Below are 24,094 nucleotides of genomic sequence, written 5' to 3'. Positions count from 1 at the left end.
CAAATCTAAAAAAATGTAGTATAAACACTGATAAGTGGGAAACACTGGCCTGCGAGCGCTCCAGATGGAGAACAGCCTTTACCAAAGGGCTTTGAAGACACTTGAACTCAGGACACAAGGGAGAAACATGCTAAGAGGAAGGCACGCCTGGCAAATCCACACCGTGATCAACTCCCACCCAGAAACCAATGTCCCCACTGTGGAAGGACGTGTGGGTCCAGAATGGGCCTCCACAGTCACTTACAGACTTATTGTTAAAACTGTGTTTATGCAAGACAATCTTACTCAGCTACGAATGATCGCCAAAGAAGAAGAAGATTTAAAACAGACGGTTCACCTAACAAGGACTCCTGCTTGCACAATGAGGCTTCCATCTTCCTTCTTTGTGCCCCCCCCAAAAGCTCCAAGGGGGGGTCAAGCGAACCCCTAGAACAGCACTCAGGTTGAAGATAGGGAAGCTGGAATGTGCAGAAAGAATGTTAATCACAGCACAACATTGAATTTCACCCTTTACAATTTATTTTGTTTTATTACTTTAGCCTTGTGGGGAGTGGAAGAGAAGTCAGAAGTGCACAAATTCTGGGTCATGAGCTGCATGGCATTGGCATCCCAAGAGTGCCATTTAACATTTTCTATAGCTCCAACTTCCAAGAGTGTGCTGTACAAAAAAGAGGCGACATGGTCCTTCCACAGGCAGCTTACATTCTACAATAGATGAAGAAGAGGTAACAGGAGAGCTGTCAATACCTGGCAAATGCATAATGGAGGTGACATAGAGAGGAGCAAGATGATGGTAGAAATGTTAGGCTAGGATGCTGTTGTCTTTGCTCCCTGAAAGCTTTGATATTAGCCAATCCACCTTCCTCTTAATAGCTTCTTAATTCTTCTTTGGCTGGCTCTGAAGAGCACAAGGAACAAGACACAGAATCATAAGAGGGGTTGATTTTAGGATTGCAACATTTAATCAATCAATTGGTGAGACGCACAGGTGCATGAGGGACTGGGAAAATTGAACTAGAAGCTTCTTACTGGAGAAAGGGAGAAGGGTGAAAGGACAGAGAAGAATTGGCTTGCAAGGCAGGTTCTTGGGCAATAATCTTAGCAGCAAACCAGAGTAGTGTGTGAACTACAAAGAAACCTCCCAACCCAGAAAAATCCATTGACGAGCCAGGGATAGGTACCCATCAGGCAAATCCTGTGGAAAAAGAACAAACAGACCATTACTAAACTTATGACATTACCACATGCCCTCTTCTTTGGTGATACAAATTCTCCTTTTTGGTAATACGTAACTCGCCACACTAAGGAAGTGTCCATTTTAAAACTAAGGCAGAGCAATATATATTGTCAAGGGTTTATGCACTTCCTCCAGCTGCTTTTTGGTAACATTTCAAGAGGCCATAGCCTTTGAAATCTCCCTATCTATTCACAAAATTAGTTCTAAAGATGCTTTTGCACTCAGACCTAGCATATTGTAACCACTATCAAATTATATCCTAGATTGTTGTTGTTGTTTCTGAAGCGCACTCAGTCTTCTTGCTGTCCTGGTGAATGTGCGTCCTGTATTTCTTCATGGCGGGAGAAAGAGCTTGGTTCTGGAAAGGCCTGTTTGGAGTAAATGTGTGTTGCTCTTGAATGTTCTTGGCACAAAACATACTAAATGCAAGGGTCCGTGCTGCATTAAAGTGAAGAGTGATTAAAGCTACTTCTTGCATAATAAAGCACACTACGCCACGTTATGCTGGCTTAATGTACCAATGTGATGAGATGTTCATTGTTTAGGTAAATTACAGCAAATCAACTGTTTAGAGGGGTGTCCCCACCCCCATTCATATTAAAAAGGAAGGAGGAGGAGAAGAAGCTCTACCAAAGGGAAAAGAAGAAACACTAAAAGATAATGGCCCATAATGTCAGTGAGATAAAAAAAGATTTCACGTGTCTCCAGGAATTAAGGGCTCTGTTCCTAATGTTACAAGCAAGCTGTTCCCTCTTACAATCTGCTTCCTCATACTAATAAAATGGAACTGTAAGAAACTGGAGTTTATTTCTGCATTGCAGTAGTCTGGGCTGCACAAGCCTCCCTCCCCACCAGCCCCAGGTACAGGCACAGCGCGCAAGACCAGGGGCTTTTTATATGCAAGCAACACCCCATTGAGGCCAGAAAGGAAACTCCGTAAAATTGCCACACACCAGACATACATTGCAATCTGCTCGCTTCCTAGCTAGATTGCTATTATGCATGAGACTCCTCTTTCTGCAAAATGTGCTGTTTTCTGCCTTTGCTGCATTATGACTTAGCAAGTGGACCCTGTTGAAAATCCCTCTACTAGAATAGTAAAGGTAAGGCAAAGGCAAAGGCAGCTATGGGGTGTGGCACTCATCTCGCTTTTCAGGCCAAGGGAGCTTGTGTTTGTCCACAGACAGCTTTTTTTGTCATGTGGCCAGCATGATTAAACTGCTACTGACTCATGGAGGACCGTGACGAGTGCTGGAGCTCACGGAAACTCCGTTTGCCTTCCCGCCGCAGCTGTACCTATTTATCTACTTGCACTGGCATGCTTTTGAACTGCTAGGTTGGCAGAAGCTGGGACAGATGCAACGGGAGCTCACCCCGTTGTGGGGATTCGAACCGCCGACCTGATCTGCAAGCCCAGGAGGCTTAGTTGTTTAAACCACATCATCACCTGCGTCCCTGTTTACCTTTACCTTACTAGATTCGTGGCTTACTGTTAAAGCTACAGGATCCATTCCTGTCTTTCTTTGCAGCTAATTCCTCTGCAGCACTGGCATTGAGAAGTAAGACTCTGAATAGTGACCATCTTCTGAGCAGCAGAGATTATTTGGGAGTTCTGTAGCAGACGGCATTTAATGGGAGAAGCTTACACCTGTGGAACTATGGTTGTTGCTGTGCTCAAAGCTCTTGAATGGACAGAAGTGCCATCCCTTTGCGTAAAGCAGTCATCCTTCTTTTGATGCAGGGAAGCCAAAGTATGCTTGGACACTGGAAGAGAATGGAAACCACAAAGGAGAGGAATTATTTATTGTGTGCAGCTTTCCCTTGGCAGTTCTGGGAGCCCTTTGCCCTGTGTGCTACCTTGCCACAGGGCAGGTTTGTCTGGAGAAAGCATTGGTATAGACATGGCCTAAGGCAGAATCAAATCTCCAGTTTTATAAATAAGGAGGCGGAAAGCTTTGCATGCAAACTGAACCTAGCATGATTATCTAAACTTGACTGTATTGCTTTGTCCTTACTTACTTCCTCCCAGCAATTCCTATCCCACCTTCCTACACTGAAGTATACTCACCTTTGATTCATCTATTCTTTTCTGTGTACTGTACATCGGTCTCGAATTTCCCTCCTCTGCTGTAGTTTTGTCCTTTTGCTACCAGACATTGTCCCACCATTAGTCTGCTCCCTCAAAGCACTCCACCTTCCCTTCCTTGCTACCCCCATATTCTTGGCACTCATTCTCTGCTGCTACCTGTCTTACTTCCTTCAAATCCCTCCTCAAAACCCACCTTGGTCATGAAGCCATTGGCATAACTCCATAGTTTGCATATCCTACTGTAGCTCAGTCTGCAACTAAGCCCAAGCATGTGCAACCAAAACAACTGTACACTGCTTCCTCGTTTACCCCTGCCTCCCATCCCATTTCTTTTCCTTCCTGCTCTATTGCTTCCCCTGTGAAGAATTTTAGATTGTAAACTCTTCAGGGCAGAGGCTTGAGCTCTTATACCGTACTTCTACTCTTCAAGTGCCATGAACACCAGTAGTGTTCTGTAAACCACCATCATCATTGTCATTCTTTAGTTCCTTATTATATATTCCCCCACACACACACCATGGGGGTATCAATTGCATTTTCTGCCTTGGGCACCAACATGTGTTTGGTCTTTCTCTGTCCACTGTGATGCTTTTGGCTCGCATTTTCTTGGGTCTCCACCAGCACTTGCTCTTGCTAAGCCATTCCATCAGCGTCTGTCGTTGGGAGTTGTGCTAGCTCAGTTTAGGGCTTTTGCCTGGCATTAATTGCTGGTGCAATTTGGAAATAAAACCAGATTGTTCTCGTCCACCTGTCGTGGGCTTATCTTCTATCACTCAACAACGGCCTCTCTTAACTAGAATTGCCTCCATTCCCTTCACCGTTCATATTACATATGGGACTTCAAGAACTTGCAGGCAAATGGCTTATTTGTTCTTAATCTGTAAACCTGCTACACATTCAGCCGTTGCAGCCTGCTGCAACACCTCGGCCAAATGCCTTTTATGTGAAAAAATGGTATGTTGTGAATACAAATTGCTAGGCAAGAGCCACACGGAACATACGGCTGTGATGGGGCGACGATTTGGATGTGCCACTGACAATCTGGCATCTTTCTTCTTTGGGTCCCTTTTGCCACCTGAATGTTAGCTTCCATTTCTCATTTCATAGGAAGAGATGGGAGATGTTGAAGAGAGAGGCCGTAAAATGCTGGTTTAATCAAACACAGGAAGCTCCCGTATACTAAATCACACCCTTGGCCTCTCTAACTCAGTGTTGTTGACTTTCCGCAGTTTCAGACAAGGGATATTTCCCAGCCCTAATGACAAACACCAGGGAGTGAACCTGGGACTTTCTGCAGCCAACAGAATTGCTCTGCCATTGAGCTATGCCCCTTCCTTGTGTCACCATTCAATTTGTGCATGGACCAAATGCATGCATTGTTTAGCCAATGGGGTATTGTGCAGCTCAGCCATGTTTTAGCTCACTGACAGGCAATTGGTGGCCCGTGGGTCACATGCAGCCCCTAGCCTAATTTTAGATGCTACTGGCCCCAATGTACCATTGTACTTTATCATAAGTAACACTTGCAGGTTTTTTATGGTCCTGACCGTGTTTTAGTGCTGTGGGATCAGTAGTTGATTCATTTTTGAACCCAGTCTCCTAGAACTGAGCTCTTGTGTAACAGCCATGGGATACTTCCATCATCCAGATCCATAGAGCAGCACATGAGTGGAGTAGACTTGTGGCAATGTGTTGACCACACTTCCTTGGGATATGTGTCAGCAGACTGCCTCTCTGTGGCCAGATAACGAGCCTTTCCAGACAGTTGGGAAATGTAATTCAAATGCTGCGTAATGCAAGTTTTAGAAGTGCATGACAGCCCCCATAGCAACATCCCTAAAGAGGGGCCCAAGCTGCTGTCAGATTTATTGATCTACATTTCTTATGTACACTTTTACTATTGGTATATAGGACTGGGGTGGGGGAAGGGATTTATCGGTTTGTGGGTATTATTATTATTTTTTATTATTATTATTATTATTAATAATAATTTGTGTTTTTGTCTTGTATTTTTACAAGGGAAAGGATTTATCAGTTTGTGGGTATTATTATTATTAATTTCATGTTTTTATCTTGTATTTTTATGTTGTGAACTACCCTGAGATCTACAGATGAAGGGCAGCATACAATTTTAATTAATAATAATAATAATAATAATAATAATAATAATAATAATAATAATAATAATAATATATACACACACAAAATCTGGCGACTGTCAATATATAAATGTCTGCAATTTCTCGAAAATGTGATGTAAGGTATAGAATATACGTTGTTTGATATTGATATCCATTTGAGACGGTCAGCATTCACTGAGCGCATTATGCAACACATAGTTAAACTGTGGACCTCATTTCCACCAGAGGCAACGATGGCCACCAACTTGGATGGCTTTAAAAGAGAATTAAACAAATTCATGGAGCAGAAGGCTGTTGATGGCTGCTAGTCACATTGGCGATGTTCTGCCACCACAGTTGGAGGCAGCAGTTGCTGGAAGCCACAGGCGGGGGAAATGTTCTCGTGCTCAAATCCTGCTCCCTGTGAGAATGGGATGGCGGACTAGATGAGCCACTGGCCTGATCCAGCCGGCTCGTATGTTCTTAGGAAAACCACAACCCATCAATGGGCAAGATCTGAAGTGCCGCAGCTAGAGTTCTGCCTGCACATGAGGGCTTCTCACCTGTGGCAGATCCATCTGCCGTCCAAAATGCCCCCTTCAAGCCCCCATAAGCAAAGATCTGCAATTGGAAGGAATTGTACTCTTTCCTGGCGTGCATGCATGGAAGAGCTTTCTGTTGAGGAATGGGAGCTTTATCAGGCAGATTCCTAGAAATCGTCAGCGAAGGAAGTTATTGAGTCAAGGGATTCCAGGATAATTCTTCATATGTACTTGAACAAACAGCTCTTTGCTTAGAGAATTGGGTATTTTCATTGGAAATGTAAAGAAACGGAAGGTACATTCTTTCACCTTTGGTGGACGTGTCCAAGGATTAAGGCTTTCTGCGAAATGATCTATAATGAAATGAAAAAGGTATTTAAATATACCTTCCTGAAGAAACCAGAGGCCTTTCTTCTGGGCATTGTCGGCCAATTGGTGCCAAAGAAGGATAGAACTTTTTTTATGTATGCTACAACAGCAGCAAGAATACTTATTGCAAAGTATTGGAAGACACAAGATTTACCCACTCTGGAAGAGTGGCAGACGAAGGTGATGGACTATATGGAATTGGCAGAAATGACTGGCAAAATCCGAGACCAGGGAGAAGAAATGGTGGAGGAAGATTGGAAGAAATTTAAAGACTATCTGCAGAAATACTGTAAAATTAATGAATGTTAAAATGATGTTGGACTGAAAAGAAGTGGTTTTGGTAATAAGGTTAATAAGAATAGGTAAATATAGATAGTTATACGGATGAAAATATATAGTTATAATAGGTTAAGATACAGAGTAAAGATAAATGAAAGAGGGTAAGGATTTGCTGAAAAGACTTTGAAAACGGGAATACAAAAGGGGAGGTGTGAGGAGGTCAAGGAAATAAGCAAATGAGCTTAAAGATACTGAAAAATGGATTTATTCTTTTTTAAAATATTTTTTCCTTCTTCTTTTTTCTATTTCTTAGTTATCTGGTTTTTGTATTTTGTAACTTTTTTTTTCTCCCCCCCCTTCTTTCCAAGTTGCTTTTTTGTTAACTTTCTCGCTAGCTTGTGTTTGTTAGTATTTGTTTGTTTTTTCTTTATGTGTAATTTTTTGCATAATCTCAATAAATATTTTATAAAGAAAAAAGAGAGAGAGAATTGGGTATTTTCAGCATCGTTTTGGCTGAAAATAGCCCCCTATAAAATTGGAAACATTTTTTTAAAAAAATGAGATTCAGTGGTGACCTTTATCAGCTCTGATGACAGCTATAAATCAGGCTGAAATTCTCATCAGCTTGCTGGACAGAATTCATTACAGACCAAGATTGCTGTGTTATTTTCTGTCTTTGATTGAGGGACGCCCTATTAAAATGAATTCAGCTTCAATAATATGAATCACACATTTCAAAACACAAAAGGAGGCCTATTACTCATTGATTCTTAGGACGACGATGATTACAGGACTTGGAGACTACTGAAGCCTTATTGTGTTTTGCTTTGGGTCACAAAGCTGATCAATTTCTGCTTCTTTAAAGCAAGCCAATTTGCTCTTCATTAAATTTCGACCCTTTGCTGATGACGCGTATTGACTGTAGCAGCAAGATCTACAGCCCCAGCAGATCAATGATGGTTCACTTTTTTTCCTTTTCTTCTCTTCTTTTCAGTAGGGTCCGAATTTCCAAAAAAAAGTGAAATCCTTCAAAGATGATTTAATCATTCAGAGTATAACATGCATAAACACATTGTCTCAATTGCCATGGGGATAACCATGTGGCTTGGTTTCTCACGTAGCTCTAGAACAGAGAGGGGGAACATGTGGACCTCCAGGTGCTGTTGGACTGCTGTGCCCATCATCCTTGGTCATTGGCTATGCTGTCTCAAGGTGATAGGACATCTGGGTGGGATAACTAGTCTCATATGATCAACATGCCTAAGTCCAATTAATGCAGGAAGGGGTTAATGCCATAGAGTAAGCTGTCCTGCCAGGCTTAGCAATGTCTATTTCCCTTCACTTTGGGAAAAACTAGGAAGTTCCCTGTTTAGGGAAGTTTTTAATGACTGATGTTTTAATGTATTTTTAATCTTTGTTGGAAGCCGCCCAGAGTGGCTGGGGAAACCCAGCCAGATGGGTGGGGTATAAATACATTGTTGTTGTTGTTGTTGTAATCAAGTCTTTGTTTCCCCCCTGTCCTCCCGAGAAGCTCAACATGTGAAGAGGTTTGAGCTGGTTGCTACAGCTCAGACTGCATGGCTCTCACCAGCCGCTCTTGAGGACCTAAAGCAATAATTTAGTAACTTTTTACCAGTTTGTGAAAGCTAAATTTTACTACCTGTGCAACCTTTTCTGAAGCATGTGAATCTGACCTCTGGAGAGTTTTTAAGAGGGGATTTTGGAAGTCACTTTAAAGGGCGTATTTTAAAAGTCTAACAGCCTATATGTCTACACTTTACTCTGCTGCATATTCTGTGACTTTAAATCTCTGCTGGGATTCTGTCACCAAAGTGTTCTTCCCCTAAACTTGGATCTTGGTATCCAGGAATTTTCACCAACAATCCGGAGGGTCACAGATGGTGCCCATCCCTGCTCTAGCATGCTTGCTATTCTGCTACTGGGGGCTGCATTTCAGACGGTCAGTTTCCAACATGATTTTCTTTTATACACTAAATATTAAGTTTGTGCTCTCACAAACACACTTCTCTTGTTGTGCTTTTTGTGCTACAAACCTGTGTAAGTTTAATGGCCCTTTGGTTGTTGTGGATTTTACAAAAAATAATAATAATACAATCTGATAATTGTGATTTGGTGAAGCCCTAAGAACTCTCTGAGTTCTGTCTCACGGAATTACAGTTCTCAGACATTCCTGGATAGCAGAACCATGGCAAAACCAGTTTGATCTGTAGTATGGACATTTATTTAGTCTTTCACTGAACAAAATGGCCCAGTTCTTAAAACAGGGGAGCGTGAAACCATGTCACTGGACTACAACTCCCATCATCTCTGGCCATTGACTATACTGGCTGGGACTGATGGGAGCTGGAGTCCAGCAACATCTGGAGAAGCAGAGGTTCCCCATCCCAGCCTTATAACATGCATTCTTGAGCCTATGGCCCAGGGTTACAGTATGTCACTATGAGCTCCTGAGATATTTTATGTGGAGCCATGCAATTAAATTTTTGGCAATATATCTCCACTTCATGGATCTCTAACCAGGAAAGTATGGCGGATAGTGTTACATGCATTCACAAAAGAATCACGACGTTCAAAAAATATTTTAACTATACCTAGATTTGTGGCCCTTGGGGATTTGTTACTCATCTGCAGTAACATGGATTTAGTTACCTCTTAACACACAAAGCCATTTTATTACGCAAGCAGGGCTGGTTGAAGAGGGACAAATTCAGAGAACATTTCAAGGTTCCCTGTGGGAATCTGACTCTACATTAGAGATAATGAAAACAAATCCTACTGCACTTTAACTGCCAACTAAACTAGTCAACTAAAATCCAGGCAGGGTGGAAGCGGAAAGATATATTTAAAATCTCTGGTTTTGATCATAGGAATTCAGCTATTGCTAGTATATACAGCAGTAGTTTGCAAACTTACTTTCTTTTTTAAGTGGACAGTTATTTATCACATTTGCTGCAGTGCTGTCTTTTCAGTCTGTACCAGTTGCTTTGAGTTAAATTACCTGGAAACAGTATTGCTGTGCATTTCAAGGCAATAGAAGTTCATACATGCCATTTTCATGGAACTCTTTCAACACTGACTTATGTGCCCCGAATGTTGCATGAAATTCTAGATGTAACCTAGAGGTTCCAAGTTAGTTCACATTCATGACAAACACTTGCTGGGCCTATTAGGAACCCAGGAAGTCTGCCTATATCAGGTCAGACTATTTGCACATCAAGCACAACGTGCCAGTTCTTATTGACAGAGGTTCTCCAGCAGGGAAGTCATGAGAAATTGAATTCAGTTCCAATTTAAAGGTGGACTTGCCTGGTTTTCACTTTCCAAAGCATTAGGCAAACTGTAACACAGCCCTCCTTTGAATTTAGCACTTCTCTGAATTTTGCAATGCAGTTCTCCGGCCAAGTTATAGCTACAAAAATGCATATAATAGAATAAAGTGTTCATATAAATGCATATATTGGTGAAAATAGCATAAAACCCACATTATATTAGGGGAAATTGCATGCAAAAATGTGTACTAGGAGAAAACACCGATGAATGTACAGGAGGAGGAAGAGGAGCAGCATCATGATGATGATGATGATAATAATAATAATAATAATAATAATAATAATAATAATAATAATAATAATAGAAGATATATAAATGTAAAGAGCCAAACAGATTTGCCCATCCCTGCTGTACAGGGTCTTTCTTCCAGGATCGCCTTCTACCTAAGCCTGGTTTCTACCCAAATCATCTTTCACACTGTTGTTCTGTTCTCTCCTCTCGTCTTTAGATACAGAATTCATTTATAGAAACCGGAACGGCTCTGTGATACTGCACAATGTTGAAACAAACAACTCAACAGTGTTAATAGACAACAAAATAATTGTAAGTACCACATTTAATGGGCAGGTTTATTTCACAGTTGTTTGGTTTTCAGACCAATAAAATGGCTTTAGTATACTTCTTGTACCACCTTGAATAAGTAGTAAACTTATTAAATATCTTGGCCTTGGCAGCAGCAGAAAATGCAAAACACAGATCTTTTAACATACCTAGAGCTCAGATTCCATACTTGGCTTGACAGATAGCTGCAGCATTTTGATCTTTCCGTTTCTAACTGCTTAATAGTCTGTATGCCATATGAGACATGTGAGCCAAGCCTAGCTTTTGGGTGCTGCCCTTCCTTCAGAGCATTCAGTGATAATGCCAGGTTCTATTATGAAACACACAGGCAACTTTATCTCATCTTCTTAAAAGAAGCAAGCAAATGTATCATGGTCATGTTCTTGGATTTCAAATTTATGCACATGCATTCAAATGAATTTACTTGTGACATTTTTTTTCTATTTAGGTGTCTATGAAAGCTATTCGATATGAAGTTTCACCAGACAAAAAATACGGACTTTTTGCCTATGAAATTGCACCGGTAAGTAGACAGACTGTGTTACAGACAAATAATTAACTGCATTTTCCTCCTCTGACATGATGGCCGTAGCTCCAGTCTACATTTTACCCAGATATTCCTACAGAAATGGTACACTTTGGTTGCTAAAGAAGTTTGGGGTTGTTCAAACATAATTTTAGACAACAAAAGTATCAGCTCAGTTATATATTACAAATTGAATACTGCAAAATGGAGAGCAAGAGGGAATAGCTGGCAAAAGCTATGAAAAAAGGAGGGATGGGGTATTAGCTAAAACGACACTGCATTCTTCTTTCAAAGTGTTATATGCTCAATGCAGGGAGAGGCAACCTTTGACCCCTCAGATGTTGTCAGACATTGGACATGCTGGTTGCCATTGATGGGATTTGGCACATATCCCAGCAAGCGGTCACCGTTTAGAGTAAAGACAGGGAAATGGTCATTACTTACCAGCACACATTATGAATGTTAATTGATGGTTCCTCCATTTGACCAGTGTAGTGCTGCTGATTTTATCTGCATGATTGAGCATAACAGCCAGCGCTGCAAAGGCCACAATTATCTTTATATCTGCTGTGGAATTAGTTGGGCACATGAAAAGGGGCCTTGAGATCCCAGATGCTGGATCTCCTTATAGACCTGGGCTTCTTCCACTTTTGTTTCTGTACAACTTCCAACACCACACACAAAAAGATCAGATATTTCCTCGTCTTTTTAAATACTTGAAGGATTTATTTTTTTTTGAGATAAAAATTTGCATTTGCCAATATAGAGAGGGAGACTTGAGTACTGTCAGCAGCCACAGTATAACACAGCTTGAATAGAAGTGTTTTAAATGCAATGAAATCCTGGCTCGTAGTCAATGGGCTTAGAAAAGGGGAAGCAATACCTTTTAATAATTACGCTGTTACCTCAGGGACCTTTTCTCCTCTTCGCATCACTGGAATGTAGATTAGGAAACGGAAGATTATAGTGTACTCCCAATTGTCAAATGAAAAGTTCTGAGAGAAGGAGTTCACTACAGAAAAACTTCATCATGAAAAGGTTGTGGCAGTTCTGGAAAAGCTATGGAAAGGGGCAACTGAAAAGGGAGGAGGAATCCACACACACCCATGAAGAAAAGTTACCGTTTGGAGCTAGGAATAAGGTGTGCTAGGAGGGACTTGAAATAAAATTGCTCACGAAATTATTCAGGATGTGAAGAGAGAGGTTTTTGCTGCAAAATACTGGAGCCTGGGATCATTCAGGGAAGCTGAGTGTTGGAAGGTTTTGGACAGACAAGATGAAATACTTCTTTATCAGAGCCGGCCCACCCGTTTGGTAGCATGAAGCAGCTGCCTCAGGCAGTGTAAATGCAAGAGGAAGCTGCCCCACCACCACTAGAGAAGCAACCCAGGTCAGAGGAGGCAGCAGCTATGGCAGAGCAGCACAGCCTTCCACCTCCCATTTTTGCCTCCAGTCTTCCCTGCCCCTAGGGGGTGGAGAGTGTCCAGGGGCAAAGCTCTGTGGAACAAGGACACCTGCTATCTGGACAGTTCATATGATTCCAGTAAGCTCCCAGCTGCTATAGAGTCTGACTCTGAAAACACATTATAGGCCATCAATGTCAAGAAATCCCATAACAAGCCAAGAAAGCTAGAAGTCCAGCCAAGTGCATCAGGACCTGGACATCTGGTTGAATACACTACATGTAGCAGAAAATGGGTGATACTAAGCAGGTGAAGCTTCAATGGGCTTTTCTGTTTGTCTCAAAAAATCTGTATTTTCCCAAGTGACTCACACTGCCATCTAGCAGATGCAAAGAGCATAAACCAAACTTCAGTAGACAGGGAGGTTGTTGGTCCTGTAGCTGTACAGACAAGTCTTTGCTGCAGTGATTTCCAGTCTCCCCCTTTGTGAAATTTTCTATACAGTGGAACCTTGGGTTGCGAACATGATCTGTGCGGGAGGCACGTTTGCAACCTGCAGCGTCGCATCTGCACTCGTGCGGGTCGTGATTCGGCGCTTCTGTGCATGCACAAAGCGTGATTTAGTGCTTCTGTGCATGCGTGAGTGCCAAAACCTGAAAATAACCTATTCTGGTACTTCCGGGTTCGGCGCTGTGCGCAACCCGAAAGTTCGTAACCTGAAGCGTCTGTAACCCGAGGTACCACTGTAATTTGTCTTCTAAACCTCCTTCCTAAATCACTCTATAAATTTAAACAGAAGGTAAATGTCAATGTCTCTCACAGCTGAAATAACACATTAATTCTAATCCTTCTGTTCTCAGTGCTAGAGTTAAGGATGAACTATTAATGTTTATTACTACTGGATTCGGTTCCTCAGATGTCCAAAGATTTTGGACATACAAATTGGGTCCAGATAACAATATTCTTCTGCCCGCTGCCTCCCCCTACAATCTAAGCAACTTAGATTCAAGATGGGGTTTTTTAAATTAAAAACAAAACAAAACACCTGGGCATAGAGATGCTTGAAAGTGCCCGATAAAATCTTTGGCAGTAGGGCTAAGTGAAATTATGAGGGTCGAGGATAGGACTTTAGTCCTTTATCCATCCCTAAGAACAGCCAAAGCAAAATAAATTGTGAAAAATTGTGCCCAGCTTGTATAATTGATATGGGTTGCATCATTCATTTAGGTTTGAAGTTACTTGGTGCAAGCTTGTTATCCCCACCCTGTCCCATGTGAAATAAAACATGTTTTGCAGCTGGAATATGGCTATCCTTCTTTTGAGGAGATTTAACATTAGCACCAAAATAGCAAGCAATCAGCAGAGTAAGCTTCTGGACAAATAAATCCTTATAAACTCTTTTCTTTTTTGGCACATTTTGTAGAAAAGCCAGACTACAGAATATAGCTGCAATGCCGTGCATTCTTACTCATGCATAAGTCCCTTTGAAGTCAGGGTGATCTGCTTCTAAGTAAACGTGCATAGAATCGATCTGTAGAATAACCTAAAAGGCCAGTATATTCCCTCACCTTATCACAGGTGCATTAGGCACAATGTTTTCTCTTACCTGCAGAGCAAAAGAGACTTAAGTGGAGTTGCAGGTCTAGAAACAGGCAGCTCTGCTGAATATCTAAAAAGTGGCAAAGCAATGTTAAACATGCATTTTTTAAAAAAAACCAGCTGGAATTCTAAATTTTCAGGATTGTGTGATGATTCAGAATTTAACAGCAAGGGAACTAAGCAGAGCATCATTCCACCAGCACGTAAAAGAACTGCACTGGCTGCCAATATTCTTTAATTTAATTTATTTGTTACTATATTTATATCCCAGCTTTCCTCCAAGGGATACAAGCTGCCACCATTTCCTTTTTTTTTATCCCTACAACAACCCTCTAAGGTAGGTTAGGCTAAGAGACTGTGACTGTCTCAAAGGCACCCAGAGTGAGCTTCATGGCTGAGTGGAGATCAAATCTCCACTTGTTTCCCAAACCTTGGTTTCCCAAGACTTAGTCCATACTAACCATTACATTGCACTGGTTACCATACCAAGGTTAAGGTTTTGTTACTATTGTACGACGTCCTGAACATCTTGAGCTCAGAATGCCCAAGAAATTGCCTTCTCCTCCCTACAGACCCAGTTGGTCACTAAGATTGTGGTCCCATTGGCACTATACATTTGAAACAGTATCATACTACTTTAAGCAGTCACAAAGAATCCAGAGAACTGTAGTTTGTTAAGGATACAGTGGTACCTCGGGTTAAGTACTTAATTCGTTTTGGAGGTCCGTTCTTAACCTGAAACTGTTCTTAACCTGAAGCATCACTTTAGCTAATGGGGCCCCCTGCTGCTGCACGATTTCTGATCTCATCCTGAAGCAAAGTTCTTAACCTGAAGCACTATTTCTGGGTTAGCGGAGTCTGTAACCTGAAGCGTATGTAACCTGAGGTACCACTGTAGTGAGAGTTCTATGGTGATCCCCTATTTCCCTCAGAGAGATACAATTCCCTGAGTTCCCAAGGAAGAAGGACTGGTTGTTAAATCCCTCTGGGAATTTAGATAGATAATAATAATTTATTATTTGTAGATAGATGATAAGATAGATAGATAAATAGATAGACAGACAGATATACAGTGGTACCTCGGGGTACAGACGCTTCAGGTTATAGACGCTTCAGGTACAGACTCTGCTAACCCAGAAATAGTGCTTCAGGTTAAGAACTTTGCTTCAGGATGAGAACAGAAATCGTGCTCCGGCGGCATGGTAGCAGCAAGAAGCCCCATTAGCTAAAGTGGTGCTTCAGGTTAAGAACAGTTTCAGGTTAAGTACGGACCTCCGGAATGAATTAATTACTTAACCCGAGGTACCACTGTAGATGTACATACCAGCTGGACAAAAGCAGCTGAGAATGCCCTTGTGCATTGCTAAGGATACCGAAGGCCTTAATCTGCCCATTAGTTGGGTGATGTTGCAATGGAAACTTCTAATATGATGTCGTTTAATGCTGGAGGGCTCCTGCTGTGACAGAGCCTTCTGTGCTGGGTCCACCTTGCAAGATGAGTGCCTTTGCAATCTTACTTAACAGTGTGCATTAGCCAAAAAGATTATCCCACCTCTGAGTGAAAGTAGGCAGCGTCTTTGAAATGAATGTTTTGGAGCTGTTGGTTTTTCCATTTCTCTCTCTCTCTCCCCCCCCCCAAAGTAGTTTTAATAAGCCTAGTTCTCTCCTGGCTTATGCAAGTGAAGCCTCTCCCTCAGATCTCATTTTTCAAAAATGTCTCTGATAATATTAAAAGATTCATGTAAGAGGAAAGGAATGGAAACTAGGTGAGAGCAGCTTAGAATAGGCTGCCTTTGTTGCCTTCTGAGTCACAGAGACCAGGAAGAAGAAAAAGAAAAGCAGAGGTGGTATCTTTGCATTTATTTATATTTATTTATATTTATTTCAAAAATGTCTATTCCACCTTTCAGGGCAAAACCTTCCCAAAGTGTCTTATACCAGCGCCATCATCCTCGATGCACCAGATACAGCAGCAGAGGTGTTCCTGTTAGGGCAAATATTGGGTGCAGTTTCACCAGTCCCTTGCGAATTATGTATTTTAGGGCTAGGGAGGGGGTGGTCTGTGTTGAGCTTTATAGTTTTATCTGCTAGTTTGTAGGTGGGACTGTTGTTTTGTGTGTTGCTTGCATGCCGCTAATGTTTTCTGTCACTGTTATGGGGGAAGGCTGTTGTTTTGGTTTTGTTTTCCCAATGTGCCGTATGGAATATCAATGTGTTATATAAGTACGCACACACACACCTTTTATGATATGCAGAGGAGGAGGGAAATTCATGGAGGAGAGGGCTACCAGTGGCTACTAGCCAAGATGCCTAGGCTCTGCTGAAGGAATGGGTTTCTGTGCAGTCAGTTTGAAACTGACCCAAAATCCCCATTTTTCCTCCTCCAAGGGAGCATTTCTAAAATGCTCTAACTTGAGCTCTTGAGCCAAAACCCAGCTGTATAAACAAGTGCTCAAAGCTCTCTCCCTTATCAGTCTGTGATGGCAATGGATGGCCTTGGCTGTTCCAGTGGAACAGGGATGGCACTCTGTCTATCTTATCTTACATCTTGACCACACTCTGACGCACAGACTTAGTCTGGGAGCGGCACCAGGAGTTGGTGATCTCTTGCTCCAAAATATAGGAACAGGAATAGGAACACCCTTTTATGGTCAAGAGTACAGGAACAGGAAAACCCTTTTATGGTTAAGAGTAAGGAGCAGGAACATCTGTGATGTCAACTTGCGTGTATAAGCTGACGTGGCTGGATTCCTGGGGAAGGGGGGAGAGGGTGCCTGGAGGATATATATACTGCATGAAATCTCTCATTTCTTTGGACCTGCTGTGGACTGACCACGCAAGTGCCTTCTTCTATCCGGAGAGCAGAATAAACTCTTTCTCTGAATCAATCTCGGTGTCATTTGACTTCCTTCCTCCCTCCCGGGAGCAACGCAAACCCCACCAGTCAGTAAAGTCTAATAAGGCTACACTGCCTCCACAGTTGGAGGCAATAAGTGCTTCCAAATACCAGTTGCTGGAAGCCACAGGAGGGGAGAGTGGCTCCTGTGTTCGAATCCTGATTGCGGCTTTCCTATAGGCATCTGGTTGGCTTCTGTGAGAACAGGATGCTGGGCTTTATGGGCCATCAGCCTGATCCACCAGGCTCCTTTTATGTTCATCGTGTATTTGTGCATATTTTTTCAATGAAGAAGAAGAAGAAGAAGAGTTTGGATTTGATATCCCGCCTTTCACTCCCCTTCAGGAGTCTCAAAGCGGCTAACATTCTCCTTTCCCTTCCTCCCCCACAACAAACACTCTGTGAGGTGAGTGGGGCTGAGAGACTTCACAGAAGTGTGACTGGCCCAAGGTCACCCAGCAGCTGCATGTGGAGGAGCGGAGACACGAACCCGGTTCCCCAGATTACGTGGCTACCGCTCTTAACCACTACACCACACTGGCTCAGTGTGGAAGTCGCTTGGAGACCCTTTGGGTGGCAAGCGGCCAGTAAGTTTAATAGGTAATAAACAAACAATGTTGGTCTCCCCTGAATCGCCCCCCCCCATTCTGCCTTCGTGCCTTACTTACAACTAGTCTAAGGGACTGATGGCCTTGCCTGTCAGCTTCTCCCTCATTAGTCTCAGTGTTTTCCTTGTAAAACTCCACAGCAGGAGGCAGATGGGGAGAAAATTAGAATGCTATGTGATCTGATGGTGAATTTGGGGTGACCCAATGCAAAAATCCTGAGGATCCATGGGCTTTTACCTCCCCCCTCTCAGGCAGCCTACTTTATCTCTAGCCAACGGATACCAGCAAAACAGGGTTACGAAGCTAATCCAAAAAGAAACACCCCCCAAAAACCAAGACACAGAAGAAAACAATGGCATGGCCCTCCTTCCTTATATCAAGGGCACTACAGATAAAATTAGCAAAATCCTCCATAAACACAATATCAAAACAGCCTTTTGCACCAACCAAAAAATAGCCAATATCCTCAGAAACCCCAAAGATAAAATCCAGTTAGAAAACCAAGGGGTCTATGAAATACCCTGCAAAGTCTGCCCAGCCACGTACATTGGACAAACAAACAGACGAATAAATGCACGTATCGCAGAACACAAGAATGCCGTCAAAAAAGAAGAAAAAACTTCCTCTCTTTACCAACACATGAAAGAAACAGGACACGAAATTAATTTTGCAGATTCCAAATTGCTCTTTAACATGGAACATCACCACAAGAGAATAATCATGGAAGCCATCGAGATAGAGAAACACCCTCACAACATGAACAAGCGTGACGACACGTCCCGCCTGCCAGACATCTGGAAATTAGCCCTCCCCACAAAAACCGACACCAGAACCAGAGGCACACAGAACGCCATCTCCAATCAACCACACCAGACCCAAACCCAGACCCTCTCCACAGATAAATTACAGACACCATCCAGTAGCCAAACCATAGTGGCACCTCCGGATGCTGCACCCCCCTGCAATCCCTACACAGATCTGGCTGGCACAGGGCACAAAACCACAGCTCGCCCCTATACACGAAGCCAAGCCAGAGCACAACTATTTGCAGTACAGCCATCTTCTCAGAAAAACTCTTCACTAGCTCAAGAGGTCAAGACACGAAAGCTTTAGCAACTAATCCACACCTAATGACCCTCCTAAGTGGTACTCAGAATATCACTCAAGAAATCACTCAAGATATCCCTCAAGTAATTAATGAACAAAAGAAGAAAAGGCACACTAACCTGGGAACTTCCTCTCTGCCCAGAACGTTGGAGGCTATACACCACACCCCCTCAACAGTATTTATAGGAACTCAAACACTGAGATCCTGCTCTGTTCCAGTAACAAGAAGCCGAAAGCACCAGCCTGAAGATGACGAGTGAGACCTCGTCGAAACGTCGCCTAGACACCCCAACTCTTACACGGGAAGACACCCGAAGACACCAAAACCTGCATATATATATATATATATATATATATATATATATATATATATATATATATATATATAATCCATTCACTATCTTTCATTTAAAGTGCCCCAATCTTTAGGACATGTAGGAACCAGCCAGGAATTAATTGGTAACTAAAGTGATGAGGTGGTGCAAACCTACCTGGAATCACCTGCTTTGATATGGAAGCTTTCCCCCTTATCTCAAATGGTTGCCCACTCACAGGTTTTTTGTTTTGTTTTGTTTTGTTTTGTTTTGTTTTGTTTTGTTTTGTTTTGTTTAAAGGGCATCCTTCTCATGCTCAGAGATTTTACAACCGTCAGTTCCTGAAAATGATTTAAGTTCTCCCTGATCGTCTTAATTTTTGCAGTTTTTTTTTTAAATAAATCTTTTAAATTTTCTTTACGTGTTAGTGGTTATTTTTGTAGGTGATTTAATAGATGAATCAGTTAAAATTTGGGTTGACTAAAAGAGGCTTTGTTTAATTTTGCAAGAGGATTAAAAAAAAAATTTTAATGGAGGTGTTTATGAGCATGGCAGGTGGCAAGCCCCATTTTTTAAAAAAGAAGGAATGCCCTTTCTGAGATGATACTTCCTGTCACGCACATGTACACAACTACTGATTTGCTCATTTGCTAATTTGATTGGTCAATGGAACGACTGGACCATAATAAATAAACAAACAAAACCAAGCACTAAGAAGCAAGAGCTCTGATTATTTTATTTGGGGAACTGACTTGTGGGTGGAGTGGATTTTCTCCCTTGATTCTCTCCCATAATATCTTCCCTGTTTCTCTGCACCACGTTATCCCATATCACTTTCATTGTCTTCCCGCTTGGTAAGGCCACTTGATGCCACCGAAGCTGATGCTGCAATAAAACAATTACTATTTGGTGCCTTAGGACTCTTTCACTGCATTTCTCCCACATCTGCATTCATATTTAATGCTCGTAGTCCCCTCCTATCTGAATGGAATCCTATTTCATAAAAGAAGTGAATATTTTGAAGAAGGAAAGGTGAAGATTCCTATCCTTCAGGTGTCGGTTTTTGGAATGATAAAATATTGCTCCAACTTAGCTCCATTGTTGCCGTCGTCATTTCCATTTACCGTATATTCCTCCCTCCCTCCCAAAGGAGCTCCAAGCAGCAAACCACTTCAATAACAATATCATTAAAAGCATTCCAAAAACTGCTTAAAACAATCGCATTCTCTCAGGCAAGGATTTTAAGGTTTCCAGGAACACTGCATTTCAGCCAGCAAATGTCTGGGCAAAAAGGAATGTTTCTAAATTCCTCTTGAAAGTCAGTAATGAGGATGACACATGCACCCATCATTGTGCACTAGAAGAAAGTTTGAAAGAAGTAATGTTCTACCCGTCTCCTGTTTTGGCTGTCGATTCAGGCAAGTAGGTAATGGGAATGTGAAGTGTTTAGAATTTAATCCAACAGCATTGTCTTTTGTGGAGACTTGGCAGCTCGTTTTAGAGTAAGAGCGCAGTCAATTCCTGCACTATTCAAAGCCATTCCCGGATTTTTGGCACTCTCTATTACAAAGATGGATTCTCCAGAGACAGTGTTACAGTGTTTCCTGAACTAAGACTTCTGTGTCTTGGTGGGCTCGCTCAACCCACCTAATTGTGATAAGTTGCATGACTGCAGCACCTCTTGCCAAAGGACTCTCCAATGTTTGTGTACAGTAAGAAGGGTTTGTTTTGTTTTGAGCCAGGTTTTGTACCTAGACTTCTAACTGGATAATTTATAGATTGCAGATTGAATTTTAAACTGTCTCGGCAAACAGAGACCTTCTAACGCCGTGTACAAAGATCCGCGGGATTGTTGAGTGGATAGATCTTAATAACTTGTAAGCACTGTATAGTGCTGTGCAAGGCCTTATGGTAATCTAAATTAACCACTGCAGTTTGTGTAATTGGTAATAAAAGGAACACCAGAAACTAAATGAAGGGGAAAGTGGCTTTGCTGAGTGACAACAGTGAGATATTAAACAGAGAATACTTAATTGCTTTTATTATGAATGGCTAAAGCTGTAATGGTGTGACAGAGATAAAGAATTGCCCAGATCTTCCATAAAGCTATTTGTTCTTTGTTTCTAATTTAGCAGTCCATTATGGTGGTGTTAGCTAGCTAAAGTACAACTGAATAACTTAAGAAATTCAAGATTTCTGCGGGAACATACATAATGCACTGAGACTTTTAGGGCTGCTACAATAGAAGTTATCTGTTTTCTGGTTAATGCAATGTGACTGCATATTGCTGAAAAACATGGAGGAAATTAATCGTTGCTGTAATTAGAACCAGCCCAATTATTGTCTGGGGAAGGATTGATTTAGGAACTACGGCTAAGCTATTCCACACCCTGTGATTAAATTACAGCTCCTTGCTTAAGTGACCAGATGTAAAGCATCTATGCCTTTAATCACTGTGTAGAAGGTGCTGTTTGCCTTTGAAAGGTGAGGAACGATACATCAACATCACCTTATTTATTGTTCTATGTTTTAAAACAGGTAGTTTTGGAGCAATATTCTGTTTCTGTTCTCAGTATATTGCCACTGTCAGGGAATGGGGGAAATCCTTTCTACTGCAAGTCACATAGAGATCTAGCAGTAGTTCCTGATCTACATTCTGGCCATTCCTCAAAATTCATGGCTGAATTTTTCTGTTTAGATTGGATAATGTGTGTGATCAAAAGCTGCAATCTATAGCCAATGGGAAATGCAGATATTCATCTCTAATTATTCATCTCTTATATCCAGCTTGCTTTTACCACCGTTAAACACTGAGTGCTTGTCCTTTACAATGATCACCTATGTATTAGGCTAACAAATAACGGCTAGTTTAGCTCTGTTGTGAGAGAGCTCAGCCTTCGAAAGCAGGCCACATCTTTGCATTAGCTATTTTGCTTGACTTATGTCTAGACATTCTTTGCCCATCTCAGAGTAAAGCAGTTTCTCTTTTCTGCCTTCCTCAAGGGCAAACACGCATTGCCCCTGTACTTCGCTTTGTTTGCTTAGCAACAGCTGACCCTAAATATTCAAAACGTGCTGCTTTATTGGGGGACGGGGTGTCTTATTGTTTTATTGTAGTTTTGCTTAACATTGCATTGCTATGGCATTGTAGTTTCTCTGTTTCATTGTTTGCTATATATACATATTGTATTTGTTATTTTGCAAACTGCACAGAGACTGACTTGAGTATTAAGCAGTATATAAATATATGAAGTAAGTAAATTAACAGTATGAAAATCTACCAGCCCTGGGTGGAGCTCATACATACAGTGGTACCTCGGGTTATGAACTTAATTCATTCTGGAGGTCCGTTCTTAACCCAAAACGGTTCTTAACCTGAGGTGCCTCCCGCTGCCACTGCGCCACCAGTGCGCAATTTCCATTCTCATCCTGGGGCAAAGTTCTCAACCTGAGGTGCTACTTCCAGGTTAGCAGAGTTTGTAACCCAAAGCGTTTATAACCCGAGGTCCCACTGTATTCCTATAAGGAAAACTTCTGGCCTTTTAGGAATAGCCCATTTAAACGTTTTCTTCATTTCATTATACATAACCTATTTGTTTTATCAGGCAATGCCTCCTAGGTATGTGGACCACTGTGATTTGCACACTTTGGGGTAAAATTGTAAAAAAAGCTTGACAACTTTGGAGTAAAATCCTAAGGAAAAAATCAAGAACTTCGGGCAGCCCTCACGCATATTCACTTCATCAAATTTGGCCCTCTTTGAAAAAAGTTTGGGCACCCCTGATCTAGATCACCCATACTTGCAAGCCCATGACTCAAGTGGGTGCTGTCAGTTGTCTGAAGTGGGCCAGAGTATTCAGCCAATGTGCTGCACATGAAGCGAAACAGCCTTCGTAATTAACCTGCTGTGAAGCAAGCAGGCACAGCAAACTCTGTTAAGGACCCTTAAGGTGTTGCTTTCTTTGCAGCTGCCCTAATTTATTCGAAGTAAAAGAAAAGGAGTAATAAAAAAAAAAAGCGCTTCACCTTTTAGTCACTCTGTCACTGCCATTGGAGCTAACTTGGTGCTGTGAGGGACAGGTGGCCGAGCAGCAAAAAAAGAAAGCTTTTGTAATTGCTTGGCATGTCAGCTCTGTGCACAGGAACATAGGCACCAGTTGGCAGATTGGATTAAAGTCCTCCTACGGGTTGGCTTGGGTATGCTTAATACCTGCACTCCAGATTGCCTCTACAAACATTAAAAAGTGCGAACTAAACCCTGTTACAAGGGATGGTGCTGGAGTGGCCACTTATGCGTGGCCGGAAAAAAGAAAAAAGCAAAGCCTTCACCACAAAAGGAGACAAAGGGTTATGCACATTTGCATTAGAAAAGTGATGGTGGTGATACTTATTACTGCACCGGCAGGGCCTAGGGCAAGTTACAACCATTTAAAACTCAGAATTAAAAGAAGTTAAAACCCATAACAGTCCCAGTAATAGGATAGGTCCTAAAAATGCAAAGCTCCGGTATCAAAAGCCAGGACAAAGAGGTGTGTCTTCAGCATCAGTTGGAAACTGTGCAGTGATGGTGCCAGACACATCTCTGTGGGGAAGGAGTTTTGTAGCTTAGGGGCTGCCACTAAGGAGGCCCTCTCCCAGGCCGCCACCACTACTGAACCTCTTAGGGCAGCAGAACTACCAGCCCGCCCCCCAATAATAGCCAAAAGGTTCTGTAGGGAAGAAGGCAGTCTCTTGGATATTTGGGGTTTAATCCATCTAGGGCTTTATATGTATAGACACATGTTTACAAATAATCGCTTTAAATAGAAATACAATTTCTCTGATAATGGTGGAGAAGACTGAGGTCAGATGAGGACATTTCTGCTCCTCAGTCTTCAAGGCCCCTGAAAGCTCCCTTCTGATGGGTTATACATCTTTAAACCAGACTCAGCCCTCCAGATAAAGGACACAGTCCAATAGAGGACAATCTGCGAGAAGCCAAGTTACAGGGAACCAGGCAGAGGGCCTTCTCGGTAGTGGCACCCACCCTGTGGAACACCCTCCCACCAGATGTCAAAGAGAACAACAACTACCAGACTTTTAGAAGACATCTG

At 42.0% G+C, this 24,094-nt stretch overlaps 1 protein-coding gene across 6 annotated transcripts in view; it reads left to right on the top strand.

The window, feature by feature from the left end:
- DPP6 (dipeptidyl peptidase like 6) overlaps positions 1–24,094 on the top strand; it is a 527,660-nt gene that overhangs the window by 393,348 nt on the left and 110,218 nt on the right. For all 6 annotated transcript variants that reach the window (XM_081163567.1, XM_081163565.1, XM_081163563.1 and 3 more), the window contains exons 4-5: positions 10,436–10,530; positions 10,997–11,071. In XM_081163567.1, coding sequence (XP_081019693.1) covers positions 10,436–10,530; positions 10,997–11,071 — 170 coding nt within the window. The remainder of the gene's footprint in view (positions 1–10,435; positions 10,531–10,996; positions 11,072–24,094) is intronic.

The sequence above is a fragment of the Podarcis bocagei genome, assembly GCF_964188305.1.
Source record: "Podarcis bocagei genome assembly, chromosome: 12".
In the NCBI taxonomy this organism is placed as follows: domain Eukaryota; kingdom Metazoa; phylum Chordata; class Lepidosauria; order Squamata; family Lacertidae; genus Podarcis; species Podarcis bocagei.
The sequence above is the reverse complement of the archived record's forward strand: the minus strand, read 5'-3'. Positions and strand labels throughout refer to the sequence as shown.